Source organism: Myotis lucifugus, unplaced genomic scaffold (assembly GCF_000147115.1).
Source record: "Myotis lucifugus unplaced genomic scaffold, Myoluc2.0 scaffold_166, whole genome shotgun sequence".
Lineage (NCBI taxonomy): Eukaryota > Metazoa > Chordata > Mammalia > Chiroptera > Vespertilionidae > Myotis > Myotis lucifugus.
The window spans coordinates 1,097,821-1,121,310 of NW_005871214.1; the positions used below are offsets into that span (position 1 = coordinate 1,097,821).

General features: G+C 41.1%; 1 protein-coding gene across 1 annotated transcript in view; it reads right to left on the reverse strand.

Annotated features, from left to right (window-relative positions):
* The window catches only part of SYT16 (synaptotagmin 16), a 204,650-nt gene that overhangs the window by 16,874 nt on the left and 164,286 nt on the right, over nucleotides 1–23,490 (reverse strand). Inside the window, exons 3-6 of the mRNA XM_014462005.2 lie at nucleotides 15,085–15,297; nucleotides 9,728–9,984; nucleotides 3,809–4,249; nucleotides 824–1,013 (exon numbers count right to left, since the gene is read on the reverse strand). Coding sequence (XP_014317491.1) covers nucleotides 824–1,013; nucleotides 3,809–4,249; nucleotides 9,728–9,984; nucleotides 15,085–15,297 — 1,101 coding nt within the window. The remainder of the gene's footprint in view (nucleotides 1–823; nucleotides 1,014–3,808; nucleotides 4,250–9,727; nucleotides 9,985–15,084; nucleotides 15,298–23,490) is intronic.

Consider the following 23,490-nt stretch of genomic DNA (forward strand, 5'->3'; position numbering starts at 1 on the left):
GCCCCCCCGCTTTAAGCTGTTTTTTGCTGACAAACAAGATCATTAAAGGTAAACTCATTGTTAGCAACATCATTTCAGTGCTCAATCTCTAACTTCTTGGGCTTTGAAAGGTAGTTGGCAGGAGCTGCTTTCTTATTCTGATTTCCTGAACCCTGGACTGCAGCTATTGGAGTAAGTCTTGAGCCCTTTTTTCCAGTGGTGATCTCAGAAGTGGTGAGGCAGGCCTGTGTTGCCCCAGATCTTCCTCCTCCATCAATACCATAACCACTAACATTTCTAGTATCCTCACTATGTGTTAGGCACTGTGCTAACACTGTACATAAATCATTTTATTTGCACCCCAAAAGAAACCCCATGAGGAAGATATTATTAATTATTTTTTTCTCTAAATGAGTGTACCAAGATTAAGGCAAGCGCATTGCACAGATCAGAGCAAAGCTAGTAGGTAAGCAAGTAGACCTGCCTCTTTGAAGGTGTATGAGAGCCTTGAATCTGTAGGAAAATATCCTGTTTATCCAGCCACGGAAATGTAATTGCCCATACATATTATGATGCTGAAAAGACACCATTCTTTTCTCTTACACAATATACACATAGAGGTCAGCCTATTTCATGTCAAGATGTGTCTAGGTATCAAAGAAGCCTCCAATCTAATTAAATAGAAAGACAATTAAAAAGCACAGAGGTATCACTCTGTAAAAAACTCTCTAAGCTATACCAAGATCACTTTTATTGTAAAAGTTAAAGACTTAAGATGAAAGCACACACAGCCTTGTACTTGCTCCTGGAAGGAACAGAGCTGGGGGAATAGACATGCACTTACCAGGCGCTCTGTTCACAGCGAGGTTTCGGAAATGGCTGCCTTTGATCATTTCCACAGATAATCGCCCCGTTGTGGCATTGTAGGACAGCCCCACCAACAGCTCTGGTGCCCCTCCATGAGACAGCGACTGCGTGGATGAAGCACTATCACTGTGAGAAACGGCAGATGGGCTGAGCGGAGACTCTCCACTCTGGAGGGGAAGAAAAACAAAGAATCCATTGGTGCACGCTGCACTTCTCTCTCTTACAGAAAGCCAATATTATGTTTGGTGAAATTGTGGCCCAGTCTCAATGGCTGCCAAAGATTACGAAGGAAGGGCGCACTCCGTGGGAATGATAATGGGCCTGGGGACGAGATCCCCTGCATTATTAACTGACATCTTTGTTTCAAGAGCTGTCTCCATTCAATAATTCCTCTCCAAAGACAAAACGAACCAAGATGTTATTACTAGTGTAAATCAAACCCTCTAAGATACACAGAGAGCTAATAATACATTTAATATAGACCAAAATTCCCTCCTGTGTGATTTGTGCTCGAGTGCTTCTATGGAACCCATCCACTCCGTTCTCTGCAGCTTTGTGATGAATGGGGCAATTCAAAGGGCATTTTGTCTTCGCTGGGAAAAGAAATGACCACTGGATGTCTACCACCGCATAGGACATTTGGTCCCTAGTTCTGCTTCTAAGGTTGTCAGGAATATGCCTGATGCTCTGTTTTTCCTCCTAAGAACTAAATGACATTGAAAATGAGCACTTTTACAACTTTTTGATAAGGAAGCTGACACATGGACTGAGATCTCAGAGACCTGGCAGGCAACAGGTGAGCCCAGGGAATAGCCTCGGCCTTCTGTTTATTCACGTGCTTGCTTCTCCAAAGCACCCTCTTGATGCAAAGACACATCAAGAAGAAGAGAGGGAAATCGATCACCAAGTTGATTCTCCTTCAGGAAGGGGGAGTAGGAATCAGCTTTGCAAGGGAAACCAGCCAGCCTCCTGGGGCCACCACTTCCTCCACCAGAAATAAGTACATGGAACTTTGCTCAAACCTCTCTTCTCCACATCTAATATCATTTCCTAAAACTTCTTATCAGAAACTCCAATGAATAAATGAATTAAGAGTAATTAAGTATTCTTTACATCTGTAGGAAAATATCCTATTTATCCAGCCATCTAGAGCCCCTGCTTTCATGGAACACAATTTGTAAACTATAGGGCCAGGTGGTTTTGATAAGCACCTTAGATAAGAACCTATTGGGTATGATAACCCGACAATGGAATATTTGTTTAGTTTTGGATGAGGATCCCCCCTCCCCTGTGTTTCTACAGAAGCATCTACTGTGGGCTGTATAGTTTGCCTCTCCCAGCAAATTCCCAATCCTTATAAACCTCAGGCCACAGTGCATATAATCATGCTTAACCAATAACTGGCGAATGGAAAATTTTTTATCCTCGGAGTTCTTTCATGCTGACTCATGTTCCCCACTCAACTCTGTGCTCCCAGAGCACAGCACAGGGCCTGGCACAGGTAACGGGGGTGTGATCATACCTAACCCTGAGCTCTATAGTGCTGGTAGGACACCTGACCTCCTGTGGCTTCTGTTGTTCACGATTTCAGATATGCTTTACTCAGAGCTTAAGGAAAAATAAGGGTTTGAGCAGAGATGCGACGTGATCTGGCTTATGCTTTAAAAGGCTCATTGTGAGCCCATGTTGGGCATAGTCTGAGGGGCAGGGAGAACGTAGGAGGTCATTTCTTCCAGCAGAGAGTCGGGTTCTGGTTGTATTTTTGAAGACAGAGCCAATAGGATTTCAGGTGGAAAGGAGAGAAGTCACAAATGACTTGTAAGATTTTTGATCTGAGCAACTAAAAGGATGAAATTGCCTTTAGCCAAGATTGGAAGACCACAGGTGGAATAGAATTAGGGAGGCAAAAATCAGGATGTCGACTCAGGAGATATTAATTTTGAGACATCTACTAAAAATATAATTGGCTGGATCTCCCATGGCTACATTCTAACCTTTCTGACTCCTTTCCTCTTCTTCAGACATGATGAGTACCTTCCCACCCCAACACCTGCGTGTGCCATTCTGTCTGACATCCTTGTCCTCCACATGTCACCAGCTTTTTTCTTGATTTCTTGAATTCTGTATTTTATCACCACCTCAAAGAAACTGTCTCTGACTCTTTTGAACAAACAGCAGCCTCAGTCATTGTCTTTCCTTCCTGTTTTGGTTTACCTACTGTCGCCCTCCTCCGCCAGATTGCAAGCTCCCTGAGGATGGAACAATCGCCTGTTTTGTCCTTTCCTGAATCCCCTTCATGGCACCTGACACAGAACAGGCACTCAGTAAACATCTCTGAATGAATGACTGATTGGCCCAAGAGAGCGACCTGATCTTTTTACATGTTTTTTAAAAGGTAATAGTCACACTACACATTACCGATGGCAATAGTGAGATGTCCATCTTGCAGACATACAAGCTGCACTTTCTTTCCTCAAAACCCCAGGGGAGGCAGAGGATGGGGCAGATGGAGGCGTTTGGTCATATAAATGGAAGGTCTTCAAAGTGGCTGGAGTTTTAGGCGACTGTTTGCAGCCATAAGCATATGTGTCAAGCACCTCACCTTGAGAGTCCCATCTCTGAGTGCATCATAATGCATATTGTGGGAGGAGCAGGAGTATGGGTGGTAGGACCATTTATTAACTAACTAGAAGGCCTAGCCACCTCTCCTGGTTTTCCCATGCCCAACACACACTGTGCTCTTATTTCTTAAAATGGACATCCATCCGGTTATAAGGAAGACGGGCATGAAAAACCCAGGGAAGCATAAAGTGCAAATCATGGCTTATAAGGATGAGGAGAACCAAATGGAAAATTATATTAAAGTGTTGAATTTCACAGGCCGAATGTACTAAATCAAGGGCTGACAATTCCACATCCTTGAACACACCACGTCACTGGCAGCACCATCTAACCTACTCACACTGATGTTACTTCTTGGCTCCAGAACCAGAGTCACTTTCATTTCCCCTTCTGGGTGCAGGTGGCTGAGATAGAACAGCTTCTCTCCCATCATTTTCTCACGGGTCATCTTGCGGGCAGCGTACAGGCGGAAGCGGACGGCACAGACAGCCACATCTCTGGGCTCCAGCTTGGTGAAGGTGACCTTCTCCTTGAAGACAGGGTTGGGCCCTCTCTGAATGCTCGTCCTGCCCCTCTGTTTCTTACTGGGCAGCAGGACTACATGAACTTGCCAGGAGTTGATGCCACTTCGGTCCTTATCCGGAAGGCCCTGTGCTCTCACAATGGTCACTGTGAGTTTCTGGCTGGCAGCTCTATATTCAAAGATGACATCCAGATCACCACACTTTGGGATGGGCTCTGGGACCCCTGATGGCAGCTGAAAATCAGCCCCATCCTGCTCCTGTTGTAGACAAAGGAAAAGATTAGGAATGGAAATGATAATACCCACTGCGTTTCGGTGAGACGATGCCCCTCTGCTCCTTCAGAACCCTGCACTTTTTAACTGTGAGCTCAGATCCCTCTATATTAGAAAGGTATATTTATTGGTCTATCTCTCCATTAGATTGTGAATTTTTTGAGGGCACAGTGCCTGGAACACAGGGAGACTTCATGAATGCTTTTGGAACAAATGAACAAAGCTTTTATGTTTTACAGTATCTTTCTCTCAAAAAGCATAACTGACCACTATCATTGAAACCAACTGAGATGCAAAATCTAAAATGAGTAAGCTACACAACTGCCAAGGGGTAACTTTACCTTAAGTCCCAAGAGAAATGGTTGAGCCTGGACCTGTGCTCTATGGGCCAGGACCTCCTGAAGACAAGAATCCTAATAAAATCAGGGTCATGGACAGGTGATCCCTCAGTAGATATTCAGTCTACATGGGAGAAAAGCTTAGGGCAGAGCTTCTCAAATGCCTGTGTGGACTTGAATCATTAGGAGACTCTTACTCAGTAGGACTGGGGTGGGGCCTGAGATTCTACATTTTTCAGAAGCTGAGGAGGATATCACAGTTGTCCTCGAAGCACATTTTGAGTAGCAAAGGTCTAGGGTGGCATCCCCAGCAGCCATTTAGTGAGCAGCAACATTGGACTTGGAGACAGAACACCTAGGCTGAATGTATACACGAGTGTCAAGCAGAAATCATCAATCTACCACTGACTAGCTTTTTGATCCTGGCCAAATAGACCATCCTTTCTGTACTCTCATTAGAAAAAAAAAAGAGAGCATTAAGATGCCTACTTGATAGAGTGCTGTTGTGAGGTTTTAACAGATGTGAAAAAAATACCTGGCTCAGAACAGACTCCATAAATATCTATTCCCATGAATAGACTGGTGCTACCTATTTTCAAACAGGCTCCCCTCATTATGAAATATCACCTTTAGACAGCAATTCACCTGTAGCCAGTCAGATCTGATGACCTCACCGAGAAAACTGAGCTGAGCTGCATTTACTGTAATGAGTCACCCTCCAACAGACTATAAATCATGTCAACCTAATTTGATTTTCCCTCCGAAGGCATGACTCTTGCCCATAACTAAACTTTGGTCTGATTTCTTATTGTAAATCAGAATCAGTCCTTATTTATGTAATGGAACACCAGACTTCGCTAATTCAAAAACCTCTTTATTTAAATTATATATATATATATATATATATATATATATATATATATATATATATATAAACTAAAACACCAGAATAATGCACACGCAGCAACATAACTTTCCAACAGAGTTCAAGTAAAAGTGCATAGTCCTCTGGAATGAGACAGCCTTAGGAATCCCAGGTCTACCTCCTGCTACCTCAGTGACATTGGGCAAGTTATTTAATCTTTTCCACTTCCTATTTTTCTAAATATTAACATGAAGAGGATACCTACTTTATAGGGTTGTTGTGAAAATTAAAGGACTTGACTTATAGAAGACATCTATTAAATGTCCTCTCAAGATTCACATTAGTCTACCAGGAAAATTTAGGCTTCTTGCAAAATAAGGGTAGCTTCTTCTATCTTTTCCTCTGAGCATGCATGCATTCATGTGTGAGTGTTTCTATTCAGAGGTTCTTGGTTTCAAGTCATAAAAGTGGTTGCTATAGAGACTTTTGAATACAACTGACTAGTGTAGATATAATATTAGCAGCAAGTCTCCAAGGAGTGAGGCCAACTCAAAACTCAAGTCACAGACTTCTGTTAAAATTCCCATCTATTTTAGTCTACTCGTGATCATCTCTATATTGCTTGTCAGAACATAAGTAATAATAGCCAGCCAACATGGCTCACTGGTTGAGCACTGAGCTATGAAACAGGAGGTCATGGTTCAATTCCGGGTCAGGGCACATGCCTACGTTGTGGGGTTGATCTCCAGTAGGGGGAGTGCAGAAGGCAGCCAATCAATGATTCTCTCTTGTCATTGATGTTTCTCTCTCTCTCTCCCTCTCCCTTCCTCTCTGAAATCAATAAAAATATATTTAAAAAAATAAGTAATAATATATAACATATACTAAGCCCTCCCTTATGCCAGGTACCATACTAAACCCTTTATAGACTACAAAAGCCTGCTTTTATGCACTTCAAACTTTCTTGGCCTCACCTTTTATTCCATCTTCCCCTACAGGCCCAGCCTGTCTGGGCTCTAAGTGGCTTTAGCCTGGAGAAACTTAATAAAGCCTTACCTCCTGCCATGCCACATAGCTCTTAGCTCCCACCACAGGCTCTCTGCTGGTGTCAAGATGTGGAAAGTCCCAGAATCCTGCTTGGCACTCATGTATAGAAAGTCCAGAGTGTGGGGAGACTTCATGCCTCATACACTAAACTTTTCTCCCCTTGGAAAGATGTCCTGAGATTAGTTTGTACAGCTTCACAGAGTACAGTCCCACAGGATCAAGCCATGAGTCACACTTAATGGTGCCAACTTGATTATACTCATAATGACACTCCGTTCTTCCCTGCCTCACTCCCATGTCCCTCACTCTTCCTTGGGGTTGCATGTCCTGTCCTTTTCGGGAAATGCAGCTAAGAAATATTATCTTTTAAAATATTCACTTTAACCTAATGAGGTATGTATTTTAATATCTTCCTTTTTATAGGAAACCAAGGCTTAGAAAGGCTAAGTAATTCATTCCATGCCCCCAACATCATAAGCCCAGCCAGGACTATCCAGGATTTACCCATATTAATGCTTAAAATCCCAAACATTATGTTGAACCATGATGTCTCCCTTCTTCTCCCCAAAACCTTTCGCCATAGCAATTTCTGTGTATAGTAACTGTGTGAGATGCAGAGGGAATAAGATTGGAGAAGAGAGTTGAAAACATGCACTACTTGGAATTTCACATCCTTTTAGGCCCTGCTCTTAATACTAGTTAACAGTTCCCAGTTCTGTCATCAACTTCAATGCCAAGGTAAAAATATCCTAGTTAATGACTTTCTCTCCACTTATCCTTCAGGCTGTCTATTCAGATAAATGCTCACTGCACCTGCGGGTTTGTGGTAAAGTCCTGGAAGGGGAGAGGGGCCTGAAATAACTGAGTAAGACAACTCCAGGCAGAGACCAGGCTGTGGATGGGGACATTCAAACTGCAGCCCATGAAAACGTAGCCCCTTCCTTCGATGGTCTGAAATGAAGATTTGTGAAGGCAGGTACTTTCAGAGCAATTAATCATTTCAACACATATTACCTATCACCAGGCAACTAAAGCCGCTCCTCACGTGGGTACGGTTAATATCACTAATCCATTTGACCTTCCTGCAAGGTAAAAATCTCTTCATTTTTATCCCCATTTGGCAGATTTTAATTAACTTCTCAAGGCCAACCAGTTAATCAGTGGGAACAGATGAAAAGTGGGACACCCCCCTCCCTGTGTGCTCAGCATCACCAGCCACCTTCCCATCGTCCTCCCCACCAAGCCTTGAGTGCAGGGAAAAGTCTTCCCGGCCAGGAAGCACAGCGCATGGAAATCCATCAGACTAACAGGGAGTCACACTGCATGACCTGTTTCCTTCTGAGTCCAAATAAAATTGGATTCCTTTAGCTCTAATAGCCTGGGTTTTTCTTTAGGATGGGAATACTTGTGCCACATTGTCAAAAAACCATGTAGGTTTAAAGATTTTTCTATCAAATTGAAAGCCTCTTTTGTCTTAGTAAAATAGTATTGATGTCATCTGTGTGGCCCAGAGTAAACAGACCCACGATATGTTCCCGATGCCAGATACAGGGGGAAGACAGGGCTCTTAATACAGCTAAGAGGCAAATAAATCAATTCTTAAAAGGCGAGCTAAGCCTGCCAAGCAGGCAGTTACAGGAACTGTCTCCGAGCTGCATTTGAGGTTCTACTGTAAGAGCACAAATTACAGTTTTTGTCTCAAAATAGATATAGGAGGTTGAATGGAGCACACAGAGATGTCTGGGTATTTTGGGAGTCTGAGAACATTTAGTGCCCTCAACACCAAGTCTTCTATTAAAGCTCCATGAGGTAGGCAAATGGGCGATTACCTGGAGAAGCAATTCCAGGCTAATGGCATAGTGATCAAGGGGACGGAGTATCACTAGGTAGGTAAACAGTGCTGTTTTGTTTTTGTGGTGAGGGAGCCAAATAGAATGTTACTGTGTGGGATTTAGTATGACTCTTGGCAGTAAACTGACAAGAAAGCACAATTGTTTTACAAAACGTATAAGGTTAATAGCTTTGGGTGTCTCTAATATGAAGGGCTGCTTTTAACAAGCTGCACACACATATCTGAGTTACCATCTACTGTCCTTAGCAGAAACACCAATACAGGGGCATGCACACACATGTGCATATCTATCTCCTTACACTCTCTCTGCACGCCTCAGTGTGTCAGGATTTGGAACATGATTTCCTCTAATTGTTTTCCTTCTCCTTGGTGAGCATTTGGTGTTTATGACAGTCCAGGCCCTAATAAGAGATTTACCCTGTTTATTTTCTCAGTCAGACTGATGCTAACAAAACCCATTCACCCTTCTCCTTCCTCTATCCCCACAAATTACAAAGAAGTTTTATATATTTATATATGACTTATTTCATCAAAATTAATTTCAGTGAAGGTATTAGACACCACAATTGAATATCTCTTAATGTTATAGAATCATTTTAGGAGGGATCTAGCTAATAAGGAATAACCGTGAATACCTGTAAGATAAAACAATATTTGCAAAATCCTTATCACAGTGCTTGGCACATAGTAATTGCTCAATAAATGGTAATTTCTAGCACCATCACCTCCAGTCCAACCTTTGGTTACCTAGGTGTATTCTGGACTAAGTTTTAATTGAAAAATAAATTTAGAAGAAGCATCTTTTATCGTAGATTTACTTCAGAAAGCAAAGTCAATGGCCAGACTAATGCCATCTCTTAGACCTTCAATTCAATGAAAAGCCAACAAATATACTGCAAGATTGTCATCATAATATCTTGTATAATTTCATTTGGAGGGCCACTGTATTTTAATTAATTTTCAAATAATTCTCATATTCAAATAATCATTACTCAAGATTTGGAGTAAATAAAAATAGATTCCAATTAATTGAAACCATAAAAAAGTCTCTCTAAAGAACTAAAATCTCCTTTATGTAAAAAAGAAGCCTAGTTGTTTCTGGGCCCATTATGCCACCATTCTTCTTTCTTTTTTTCCATTTTGATAGAAATTTATATGATTCTTTTATTGGTCCACATAGGTGTCAGGTCTTGGTCATCTGAACAAAAGTTTATTTAAATAAGGGCTCTTTAGGTCTTCGTTTAAGGCAATGCTTTCTTTTTGGAGAAATCTTTTCTTGAAGGCTGGGGAGGGGAGGAGAGCAAGAACTAGACAGAGCAAAAACACTGAAGCAAGAAGAAAATGGAAAATAAGTCACTTGCCTCTGGGCTCCACACGGAGGAACTATCGGTGGCATAGGAGTCTTCAAGTCCCCGGTTATTAAAAGCGGCTTCCATCTCCAAGCTGCCCTCTGTGGACTGGCGACTGAGCCTGTGGACCACACTGGTCTCCTGGGGAGATGCACCATGGTGCCTGGTATCCCCCACCTCACATAGGGACTGTGCATGGGCAGAGGTGGGCTCATCTTCACCATAAGACAAATTCTCAGAATAATGCAGTTGCCTTGCTCCATCCAAATCTAAATTTGCAATAAGGAAACTATTTCAAATATATTATTAGTTTATACATTTTATCTAGAGAAACTGAGCAATAGCAACTACATCAATCGAAACCTCAAAAACAAAACCCATAAAGTAACACCTGCAGAAACATAATTTCACTCATACAGTGGATAAACTTGGTCCATATAATCAAAAAGACCATTGGTTCATTATGTGGGGTAAAGGTTAAGTACTTTCTAATAATATGAGTATAAAAGATGTGTGTTTCTATTAGGAGAATAAATTAAACACATTAGCATTTTGTTGGAGCCAATGACCCCAAGACTTTGGGGATGGATCTAGGATGCAAGAACAGCAATCTACTATGGAGACCACATGGTCTCCTGACTCTACCATTCTTTTTTTTCTCTTCCATGTTCAACATATTACCCTCTGCTCAAAAGGCTTCAGTGGTTTTCTCAAGAAGGAAGTTCTTTACTTGATCCATGCAAAGAACACTAGACTTGGATTCAGATATTCTGGATTTAAGAACTTGAATAATTTGAGCTGCCTGAACCTTTGTTTCCTTATCTATAAAATGATGATATAAACCATCAGAGAGACACATCAAATAATATCTGCCTGGTAGCCACAAAGCCTTCCATAAATATTAGCCTTGCTTACTTGTCTGGCCCACACTGGCCTCATCCAACCCAGCACACCTCACTTTCTACTACCTCCCAACTCTGTCACCTGTGGCCTCACTGGCTCCTGAAAATGCTACTTGGGTATTTCTGTTCACAGAGGTTCTCAAGCCCTCACTCTTGTCCTTTCCTCCTGTCCATCTGAAGCCTCAAAAACTCAATCTTTCTTGACTCCTTCAAACTCGGTATTTTTCTCAGACTTCATTTTCTTCCTCCTCTTCTCCTCTCTTCTCCTCTCCTCTCCTCTCCTCTCCTCTCCTCTCCTCTCCTCTCCTCTCCTCTCCTCCTCTCTCTCTCTCTCTCTCTCTCTCTCTCTCTTTCTTTCTCCCTCTCTCTCTCTCCCTCTCCCCCTCTCTCAGTTCTTCCTTACTCTGTTCATCCTCTGCCTCTCCTTCAATGTCTAGGTTACCCTCATATTGGAAGGAAAAACTGACAGCTTCTTCCTAAGCTGTTGCCTTCACCCAGACTTGCCTCCTACATCCAAAAGGTAGCCAAGGATGTCTTATCTCTTTGGCCTTCAGGCTACCCCAGTAGCCCCCATCCCAGGATGAGAGATATAGACAGAATAAGTGAGTAGATGACAAGGTATCTATAAATTCAGCTCTTATGTATACACTGTATGACATCAATTTTTTCCACTGTAAGTCAAAGTTTCAGCTAGAACATCCACTCCTTGAAAGCACTAAGCCACATGTATCTACTGCTCCTACCCGTGGACTTCACTAAACCCTCAAATAACTTCAAAGGCTGGGCAGGTACCAAATACTTGAAGCAGCCAAGTGTGCAGCAATATGGAGTGCTGGTGGCAGTGGTTTACTAGACCCACTTATATTAAACAGGCAAATTAAAAATATAGTATCGTCTTTGCAAACCACATGAAAACACTTTCAGGCAGGCTTGGTCCTCAGTGCACAACTTCAGACCCCTTATTTGGGATTTTTCAAAACCCTGGCAAGCCATTGAGAAGTTCTACTATCTGCCTTCCTATTCTTAAAAATTCAGTTCAGCCTCCCCTGGGGACACGTTCATAGGACATCAGAACATTTTTACAGTCGCACTTTCAGTTATTTGGCAAATACGCTTTTAAAAAGGCCACAGAAAATGACAAACAAAACAAAGGCTATTGCATATGCAAAACCCTACAACATAAAGCAGAATTTTCTTCCAAGGCTCTAATTAGCACATCCATTCCTCACATGCGTGAACACTAAAATGTCCTATTAAACAGTGGGTCATCCATCAACGTGTGTAGCACCCAGCAGGGTTTCAGCACAAAAATCTAACTTTGCCAAGAAATTACTCCCATAAAATTGTCTCATGACTTCAACTCCTACAGTGATAATACCTAGATCAGCAATAAGAGAATTTTTGAAAGCTACATCAAGCCTTGAAAAGCTTTTCATAACTGAAAAACATAAGACCTATATTAATGTAACAAACCATTTTCTTTGACAGACATTCAAGGATGAATTAGGCAAGCAAAGCTGGGGTGGAAGTCAAGTTGCAAGGAGCAAGAAAGGGAAAGGTGATTCACCGTTATATAAAGCAGTCTTCCCAGACTTTAAATTAAAGAAGATCATGTCACCTTAAACACATACAGAAAAGTAATTGCCTGTTGTCAGAGAAATGTATCCTGGCTTTGTAGAAATTATAGGGCATAATTATGTCACATCAATCCTATAAATTTCAGCAGAGAAATCCTGGAATTTATTTAGTCCATATCCCACTTTGATGGAATGTAACCAATTACTTTCTTTTACACGCCCAAACTCCTCTCTCCCACCACCACCCACATACAAATACTTTTGCTTGCCATCTATGATAGTTATTGTTAGGTTTCACTGTGGCTAACATATTCAATTAAAACACTAATGTAGTACCTGTTGCTGTACAGGTACTTTATAGAGGGGATTAAAATCCTTAAACAGTTGACTTTAAGTAAAGGAGATTATCTTACATAATCAGTCCATTGAAAGGCCTTAAAGGAGAACTGAGAGATCCCTGGAGATGAAATTTCACCTGTGGACTGCTTTGGCTCATACCTGAGAGTTTAAGCCTAGCTTTCTCAACAGCCATTCCTATGCATTTCAGAACTGTATGATTCTACTGCCCAGCCAGCCCACCTTTCATGCCTAAAGATCTGATGCATAGCCTCTGATCCAGATCACTTAGCCCAAGCCTGACATGAGCAGGAATGCAGTGACAATTAATGCAAAATAACACTAAGTCAGATACATTTGACAAGAGAGAACTTGGCTAGAATAAGAAGACCGTATTGTCTTGGTTCTAAAATAACCTCACACTCAATCTAGAATGAAGGATCTCACTTGAGCTGAAACATGAGACAACCTACCAGTAACTCATTCGAGGTTCAGATTTTACTTGAATTTGGACCTTTAATTTCATCTGTCCAACATTTTGAATGTGTTTTTAAAGTAAGAATTGTCTGCAATTAAATTTGATTGTAGATACTCATGTTTAAGGTAGAGTGAAAAAAAAACACCTAAATAGATAACAAACCAAAAAAATCTTCTTGGGGTACAAACTTAATCTCATCATTATTCTTTATTACTGAAACAAATTCACTGATCTAAAGATGAACAAAAATAAGTAACACAGAAAAAAATCATACAATTAAATTTAGCATGCAGTTATTTATTCCTATGAAAATCCCCCTGTTTTTCTTCAAAATCTACGGGTAATTCATTCACCGTAGTGGACTTTTTCCTCTCTCCAGTAGAGAAAAATTTACCTTTTCTATCACCAGCTCTCAAAAATTTTAGAATCACCAGTGATGACAAAAGTTGTTGCTAATTTCAGGAAGGGGAGAGGTTAGCGTGGTCGTCAGAACTCTCAGAACATCAGCCAATTGAATAAATCAGAAACTAGACACTTAGACTTCTGGGAAATGGGGCCATTAGCTTTAGAATTAAACAAGCTACTCCTAGGGAATAAACTGCTATTAACTTTCATTAGCTAACATGTGCCCTCTCAATGGAGAGGGAGGAATGCTGTGATATAACATGAGAGACAGAGAGTAAAGCAGGAGGGGCTATAAGGACATGATGGACGGTCAGCATTATGCTTTGGTTCCATAAGGCATTTATTTCTTGGCTCACCTTGGGCTAAAAAGTATAGCAATAAAATATGTCATGTTGCCCATATCAAGAAGTAAAATTACATAATGGATAGCAAATGATGATATTCCCGCTGAAAAAAATAGGGTTCTTTTTGTTAGTTCTCCTTTTCTTTTTCCTCTGTTCTTTTTCTGCCTGCCTCATCCACATGCCAAGTCAGAAATTTCCTCTCAATCTCCTCTCAGTTTTGGTCTTCCCCTTTTCTCTTTCCTTTTACTACCTCTATGTGTTGAAAAACCACGGAAGAGCTATAACTATGCCCCCCTTGGTTTGACTGGCCACAGGCCAAAAGGAAAGACAGAACAGATTAGAGAAGCCAGGACGTTCAGACCAGGTCACTGAGGTGCACGGCATGACAGCCTCTTCCCTTTCCCGGTGTCCTGTGCCTACACCGGGTTCTCGGCATAGGAGAGACAGATGCCTGACCTTCGCTGGGGAGAGCACTAAGGTGTATTGCCCTGTTCATTTTCCAGGTTATTTTGTGTAAGTGGAGGACACTTAACAAGCCCTTCCCCCGTCGCAAGCTGTGCTTACCCTGCCCCCGCGTGTCTTCCCCTCCCTCCTATGGAAGGTAAACTTAGTATAAAGATGCTAGGAAGGCATAAGACCTTGCACTTACCCAGCTAGTCTCCTGTGAAGTGTGTGTATGTGTGTGTGGGGGGGGGGGGGCAGAAACTATGGGGAATGAGGGAGAGAGTGCAGGACATGTGTGGTTTGAGAAAGGTTATTCAATATTATTATGATACATGTTTTTATTTGGAAAATAAAGCATACCTATTGTCTTACTAATACAATATTAAAAGAAAGGCTTCAAAACTCGTCTGAAGTTACATAACTATGTGGAAAATAGACTCAACATTGCAAATGGGAGCAAAGGCACAGGGTTTCAATGTCAGCGGACAGGTATATAAAGTTTTTGAACTTATCAGAGGGAAACAAGATGTTATAAAGCTTGATAAATACCATTCTGGTCATTAGTGCTCAACACGCACAAAGTAGTAACTACAGGAAGGAAGGGGTCCCACAAATCAGGGGTCCAGGCTTCGGCACTTCTGCTTTCCATCTCCAGCTCCCTGCAGCCCCCCACCCACCCCCATCCCCACCCCCACCCACCCCCGCCTTCATTCCCCTGAGAAGTGTGGAGCAGCCCTTTCCCTGTCCCAGCCCCTGGCTCCTGCCCCACTTACTCTCCCTCTAGTGACTCACAGAAGCAAGTGCAGAGTTACATGAATCAAAGATGTTCTTCCCGTTGGCCATCCCTGGTCTAGATAGAGGAAGGGTTGGATGCAAAGAATACCTTCACAGGCAGACACCTGGGTTCTGTCCTCTTCCCCGGTAGAGAGCAAATGGCAGACTTTTGGTTTCTGCTCTGATCTTGTCTGCTTGCCTTTCTCAGACACTCTTGACCGGAAGCTCTGGGACCGGGACACAGAAATCTCAAATTGCTTCATCACCTCTTCGTCAGTGTCAGAAGATGTGCACAGCTCTTCATCATTTCCAAAGCTGTTCACTGGGAGCAAACAAGAGCCATGAGTCTCCTGCAGGGCCAGCAAGAATAGAGATATAAGTCTAACCAATGGGCACAGACACCAGGGGGGTGAGGGCATGAGTGGGGGGGGGGGGGCGGGTGGAAGGGCAATGGGGGGATAAGGACACATATGTAATACCTTAATCAATAAAGAGAAAAAATTTTTAAAAAGAATACAGAGATAGACCATCATAGAGAAACAGAAGAACATGGGCAATTGGTCTGGACCAAGCAGTCCCAAATTGGACAGAAAGCATTTAAAGCATGGTTGGAACACACATTTGAGTTCAAATGAATAAACAGGAAGAGACAGCTCATGGGGGGTAATTAGAAGTGCATGGCGAGAACCCAGGAGAAACCATGGGGACAGCCCTAATCTACACAATGAGCCCTCTTGCTGAGCCGGCAGCCCTGCTGATTTGTTATGGTGCTGACACGTTCTCATAACTGGGAAGAGGACCATTATCCGTGCACGTGCCTCATGCAGATCTAGTCACCGTGACAGAAAAGCTCTTTGCTTCATCTCAGCTATTAAAACCCAGAGCCAACTGAGGTTTGCCAAAATCTTCCTGGTTTTGAAAAGAGACATCCATAGTGTGTGTGTGTGTGTGTGTGTGTGTGTGTGTGTGTGTGTATGTGTGTGTGTGTGATCCTGTTGTTCTGATGCCTTTCTCAACACCAACAACCCAACCCAAATACCCTTTGAATTACTTATACTGCTTCCCCCACATTCCCCACATCCCAGCACACAGGTCCTCTCTCAGTTTCTCCATCATGCCCAAATCATCCCCGCCTTAGAGTTCTTTGCCTTTGTTGTTCTTCTGCCTGGAACCCTCCCTACCCTGGCTCCTCTCATCATTCAGATGTCAGCTCCACTGTCACTCTACCCTAATCACTTTCCACAGCCTGCCTGAAGCAGTTCATAGCACTTTCCATCTTTCTCTCTTCTCTTCCATAACTTCCATAAAAATAAAAACATCACCTGTTTTGTTAACCCATGTGTGCCCATTATGTAAAACAATACTTGTTGCATAGTGAGTGCTTAATAGACACTTGTTAAGTGTTGAATAAATTGGTGAACACCCAGTGTTTTATCCCAACCCTGAAGCACTCTCCCCACCACATACACACAGTTCCCTGTGCCTGGAACACTCCTCAGCCCCCTTCCAGACTAGTCAAGAATCTAGCTCACATTCAGGTCTCAGCATTGACATGAGTTCTTCCAGAAAGCCCTTCCTGACCCCTTAAATCATGTTCAAGTCTCCTTCCACGTGCTGTAAAGTCTCTCTATGCCCTGCCCTGGCAGTGCTCCCTCCGGAGTGTGGCAGAATTACCTGTGTAATTGCCAACCATTCCACCTAATCTGTGCACACATGAGGGTAAGAGTACATCAGACCGCCCAGCTCTGCATCCCTCCAGGCCTGATCTCTGTGCCAGGCACATGGCAGACTACTCTGTAAATATTTTCTGAATGTGACTTGGAAATGAAAAATAATGAGAAATTATTTTTTGAAAATTTCCTCCTTCCATCCAAAAGTCACAATGATTCTGGGGAAGAATGTGGTTGCTAATTCACAGATGGCTCCTAAGATCACTTCCGAATCAGAAGCTAAGCAGACATTAAAAAGCCATATTTTAAGTGAGAGAAAATACTTTAAAACACCAGTCTGGTCAAAACACTTATTCTCTGGCTCATGTAAGAGTTGATATGTTTGAGGTTCTTTGGGAGACTAGTAATAATAACAAGCACTTTCTGAATATGTTTTATGTGCCAGCAACTGTCCTAAGTGCCTTGCACATATTATCTCATTTAACCCACACAAAATCTCTATTATTATTCCTATTTTCCAAGTAAGAAAATTGAGGCAGGGTGAAGTCTACAGCTGGCTGAGATAACACTGCCAATAAACGATAGAATCAAGACTTGAATTAAGGCAGCCTGCCTCTCGAGGCCACGTTTCTAATCCCCATGCTGGAGAACCAGAGAGAGCTGGTGGAAGTAATCCTTATTCTGCATACTCACACTAACTAGCTGAATCCCTGTCGCCAAGTCCCTTAACTTCTCTGGCCCTGCTTCCTCATTTGTGGGTTAATCCTAACATCTGGATCATTTCCCAGGTCTTTTCTTGATCTAAATTCTCCGACTCCCAACTTCCTGCCCACAGGCATTAAAATTTTATGTTTCTCTATTTTTTTTGGGGGGGGGGCGGGGGGTAGCAGCTAATCCAAGAACATGGGAGCACATTGTTGTCAGTTCACTCAATTCTATCAGCTGTGACCAGTGCCATGGGAGGACCTGAGAAGCTAAGTGTCAGAAGAGACTAGATTTTCCATTCATAATCCAATGCATTCCAACAAAAAACCACCACAATGAGCTGCCTGCTCATGTCTCAACATGCTGGGCACTGCACTCTGGAATGGGGTGAACCATCACATAGGGGAGACATCCAGAGACATAGTGAGGCAAAATTAAACTCCACCTTTAGCGTATAAAACCAGCTACACACCTGGGAGGGAGACAGAGGGATATATGCCCAGGAGGGGTGGATGGATTAGACATCTGTTTAGAGCTCTTTTCATCTCTGAGATTCCATTCTACTTGTATTGCTAGGCAGGCATTTTTAAAATTTAACTGGTCATAAGTCATCAATTTCAAATTAAGTGAGTTAGCTCATGGATATTTCCCCACATATAAAATCAGTAATTAGAATTCATTAATTTATCAGTATGTGGTCCTTGGTGGTGGTGGTGTTGTTGTTTTTCCAGTAAGTCACTGATCACCCACAGAGCAAGATTCGCCTCACTGATACAATAATCATGATAGTAATTGTAACATTTCCCATTTACTAAACACATACTATATGCCAGACACCTTTCTTGGAACGTTGCGTGTATTATCCCATTTAATCATCATAGCAACACCAGGAAGTAGAGATTATTCTTATTCCTGTTGTAGAGATGGGAAACAGAGGCACAGAGAAGTTCAGTAACTTGCCCAAGGCAACACAGTTAAGTAGCAAAGCTGAGGCTTAAACACAGAACCTATATTCTTAGCCGCTGTGCAGATCACCAGACATCATTGCCTCAGGACACTAGAGCCATATCTAGCTTACTTTTCAGGGGAAGTTGAGAGAACTCTGACACTCCTACCCTGAAATCTGCCAGGAGGTTGCCTCCTTTGTGAGAAGGAAAGAGCAGTGAGAAGAATGGTTAGTCCATGTGGGAGTGAATGTTTAGAGACAAGCTGCAGTATAACTGGCTATTGCTCCTTATGGGATTATAAACACACCTGCCATGCTATCTTTAGCCTTACTCCCCAAGGGTCTCAGGGATTCTCTGCCTAAATAGCAAAACCACCCATCCCTCCTGGAAACCACTGAGCAGCAAAGTGCGTCCATGGTGGCACTATTACAATGATAAAATCAACCCGATATACAGCACTTATCATGTGCCAGTCATTGTTCTGGAACTTCGCATATGTTGGTCTATTTACTCCTCACAATAACCCTTAATGAAATAGGTACTTTATTATCCCCATTGTATGGATGAGGAAAGTGAGGTTAGCAATTTGCCACAATAATAGCAGTTAATAAATAGTGGGATCAATATTCAAACCCAGGTTGTCTTGCTCCAAAGACAATGTTATAAATTACCACATAATCTCCTTCTAACCCTCTGCTGTCTCAAGGAAACAACATCTTAAATCCTGGTCAAAATCAATATAACTTGTTTTGTCACTAAGACAAAATCACATAGGTTGGACTGGAAAGGATTTTCATAAGCATCTATCTATTCTCATTTTTACAAAGAGAAACCAAAGCCCAAAGAGGCAAAGTGGTCTGCCCACAGCTGTACCATGCCAGGACCAAACATGGGTCTCCAGTGTCCCACATGAATGAGTTTGCTACATTATCTTCCAAGCTCTATCGCCAATGAGCTATTTTTTCACACTAAAATCTTTACTTGTCTTTATGAATTATTCCAGTGATTGTGGGGGTTGAGGGGGTGGAGGTGGAAGGGGGCATAGAGGGAATAAATGGTGATGGAAGAAAAAGTGCATTAGAAATAAATATAAAAATAAACAAATAAAATAAAAAGAAAAACCCCAACTACTCACCTTGTAATGAATCTATGTCAACAACTAAATAATGAATCTGGATTTCACTCAACTGAAATCTTTGATAATCACAAAGTCTCACCTAAGTTGTGGCACTTATCTATCTGATATGTAACGGCATATCAAATACCAAGTTCAAACCCCTTTCAAGCTAAGTAACCCGGGAACAGTGCAGTCGGGATTTGTATTAAAATCTTCACCCCTTCATCTAATTAGCTTGCTAAAATAACAGAAAAAAGTCGCACAATTACCCTGGCCGTAGATATATCTTGAAGTTACCCTTGTTCCTTTCCTCAATCACAGAATGCAGAGAGATCTTAGCTACCACCTACACATCAGACTCTTCTGAACTCTCTCTAATGCACCGCCACTTAGCCTCATCCCTTTGTTCACACACTGCTAAGGTGCTACTGTGGGCTTCTTGCACTGGCAGGAAGATCATGACTTTGACACGAAGAGAGAGCTATCTATAGACCCACAGATATCCAGTCCTACTTCAATGAAGTCATATTGTCCCTCCCTCTGACTTTAATAATTTATTTCTATTTTAAATATATAGGGGCAGAGGAAATGATATCTCCATCTTGCACATTTAAGAGAGGAAGGTAGGTCCCTGTCAAGTGTAACATCAGTTAAAACAAGAGTGGTTAAGGATGTGGAATCTGGAGTCAAGCTGACTGAGTTTGAATCTTCTATTTGCTATTTTAAGACCTAAGCAAGTGGTCTGCCCACAGCTATACCATGCCAGGACCAAATGAGATAAACCATATAAAGGCACTTAGCACATGCCCAGCTTATGATATGTTAACTATTACAATTATGTCCCCTCATGGCAGTGCCCTGTGTAGAAACCCTTTTATAATGCCTTGTAGTTACATGCAAAGGAAAGAATGTGCCTGTTCTTGCAATGTATAACTTAAAGACTCATCATAAGAGTTGTTGTGGGAGAAGGGTAGAAGAAACAAGGATCAGAAAGGAGAAGATTAAGTTGATATGTGGGTTGCATGGCCTTCCTTACCTCACCACTCTTCCCCAAGTCTGGAGGTGGAACGCTCTGTAAGAGCTGGCAATGCTGTCGCTCTGTAAGAGTTGGCAATGCTCTATGGATGTGGGCAGTGCCCAACACCTGCTCATTTTGTTGTTTCCTTTAAGACAACAAAACCACCAACTGGTAAGGCAAGGAGATTATCTTAAGCCTGTCTGCTGCTATTTTACAGATGAAGAAAGAATTTCTAAATGATCAGTACAGCTCCAAGATTATTAATTTCTTCCCACCCACATAGGAGCAACTAGATGGAGGGAAGAACTACTCATATCCGATAGATGGGAAGTAGAGATAGGTGGGGGTGGGTTGTGCTTGGTGGTGCAGTCCTGGGCGCTACTTTTAGCTACAATTATAGGAAAGAAAAACCCTTATATAGAATATCTGGCAAATACCCACAGCAAATGTCTGCCCATGGTGGTTGCATAAGGATAAAAATAATAAGATGCTGATTAAAGTGAAAAAACAGAAGGAAGGTCAAAGGTAACAACTGCACATTTCAGATCCTAAGAAAATGGCCACCACAATTCAGCCATTCTTGGATGCAGGCAAAATAGGCAAATATATTTATAAATCAGCCAGCCTTGATTTTTTTTCAAACTATGCTCTATGGAAGTCTAGGGTTCCTCAAAGAAGCTTCAATGCCACTGTATAAGTTGAGATAGGGATGGCTGTACTGAGCAGGCTGAGCTATGAACCATCTACCCAATCAGGGCTATTTCACACTAATATGGTTTATTGTAAGATTCTATTGGGAAATAGAAAAAATAGGAATCCTGACAATGAAAATGTTTGATGTAATCCAATTCCCTCATGCTATAGAACAGAACCTAAGGTGAGACGGACTACTTAAGAGACTTAGTTTAGTCAAATAGCTAGTTAGTGACAGAGGAAGAATTAGCATCTGGTTCTCCTGTGCACACCTGTTTTGTCACCCTACACCTTGTATGAAATGTTTTGATAACTCTACTTCATATATAAACAAAGAGATGGCACATGGAATGGTTAACTATGAGTGAGTCAAATAGAAAATCTTTTATAAAAATTAGTGACATACATAAGTTACAATCTTGAGGAGTCCAGTTCTAATAACAGTAGAGCAAGTGATTTGAATTAACCTACTACTACTAATAATAATAAATTCAGACAAAAAAATGTAAACCAACTATTTTAAGACACAGAGAATGAGCAAGGGCAGGTAGACATTGGAGGAAATCCAATTTTTGAAAGAAGGAAACTTCACTGGGTGAGATACATAGTCCCATTGCTTTTCTGCTGAAAGTACTCTTAAGTCAATGAGACAGGGCACCTAGGACTCAGGCAGAAATCTGAAGCCTATTGACTTGTGTGTACAGAATTCAGGGCAGCTACAACAGCTGGAAATAGACAGAGAAACCCCAGAAAGGAGGGAACCAAAGAGAGGGGAACCCCAAATATGCATACGAACTTATCTCAAACACTTGGCTCAAACCTGAACTATGAATGCATGGGGGAGAATCTAAGGTACCCAGAAAAGTAACAGCTACAGGGCTAAACGTTTGAGCAGACAGTTTGGCTGTATCCTTCCTCGAGGGAGACCAAGTTAGGAACTTGAAGCTGGCCAAGTTAGAGGGGCTTGGTTAACACTCCAGGTTTTCCATTAAAACTCTAGAATAGTAATCTTAGAAGTGAGACTAAAAGTAAAAGTGAATTGAGCCCATAGTAACAAAGTATAAAATCAATACTTCACAAGTTCAAAGGAACCAAGCAGTAATTAAATTTGGGGCTAAAACAAAAAAGTAACATTCTGTACAGGAAGATGAAAGAATACAAAGCCTCTATAACATTTCATCCTTAATGTCCACTGTATAATCAAAAATTACTAGACATACAAAGAAATAAGAAAAATGTAAATAAACAAGAAAAATGTGAATCAGCAAGAAAAGAAGCAGTCAATTGAAACTAGCCCAAAGATGACTCAGATGTTGAATAAAGAAGACAAAAATCTTTAAATCATCTACTATAAAGATGCTCAAAGAATCAAATGGAAAAGTGATAATAATAAATATACAGAAGGATAATCTCAACAGAAAATAAAAACAATAAAATAGGACTAAGTAGATATCTATACTTAAAAATAAAATCTCTGAAATAAAAAAAAATTCTTGGACTGGTTTTATAGCAGATTAGAGATGGCAATAAACTTTGAGAGATCTCAATAGAAAGAAATCAATTGAAGAACATAAATTTGGAAAAAATAAACAAAGCCTTAGTGAACACTGATGACATATCAAGTTGTCTAAAATATGTGTAATTGGAAAAACAAAACAAAAAATGAAAAAAATATTTTAAAAATAATGGCTGAGCATCTCCCAAATTTGGTGGAAAAAAACAATTCATATACAGATTCAAAATTTGTGGCAACCTAGTTAGAAAGTTCAACAGCTAAGCACATCATAGTCAACTAGCTGAAAATTAAAGATGAAGTTAAATGTTTGAAAGTAGGAAGAGAAAAATTTAAAAATGGAGAACAATAATACAAATGAAAACTGATTTCTCTCAGAAAAAATGAAAGTCAGAAATTACATTTAAGTGCTGAAATAAAAAATAATAATATTAAATTCTATATCCAGAGAAACTATCCTTGAAAAGGGAATGTAAAATCAACACATTTTTATGTCAATGAATAGAAAATTCATTAGACCTACACTTAAAAAAATATTACAGGAATTTCTTCATGTGAAAGAGACTGGTAAAAAATGCAAATTTCCAATCCCAGGGAAGAATAAAGAGCAATTTCCCATATGGTAAATGCAAAAAAAATATTTGATGTTTTCTCCTTTAACTTTTTCTAAATATAAGTGAAGAAAGTATATACTATTGCATTGTTGGAGTTGATAAAATGTGGTGAAATAAAATGTAAGATAACAGTAACACAAGAGAGAGAAGTAATGATTTATACTGCTGCAAAATAAAAATCATTGTAAAGTGGTATAATGCAAAGAGTAAATGTTGCAAAGTGATAAAATATTAAACT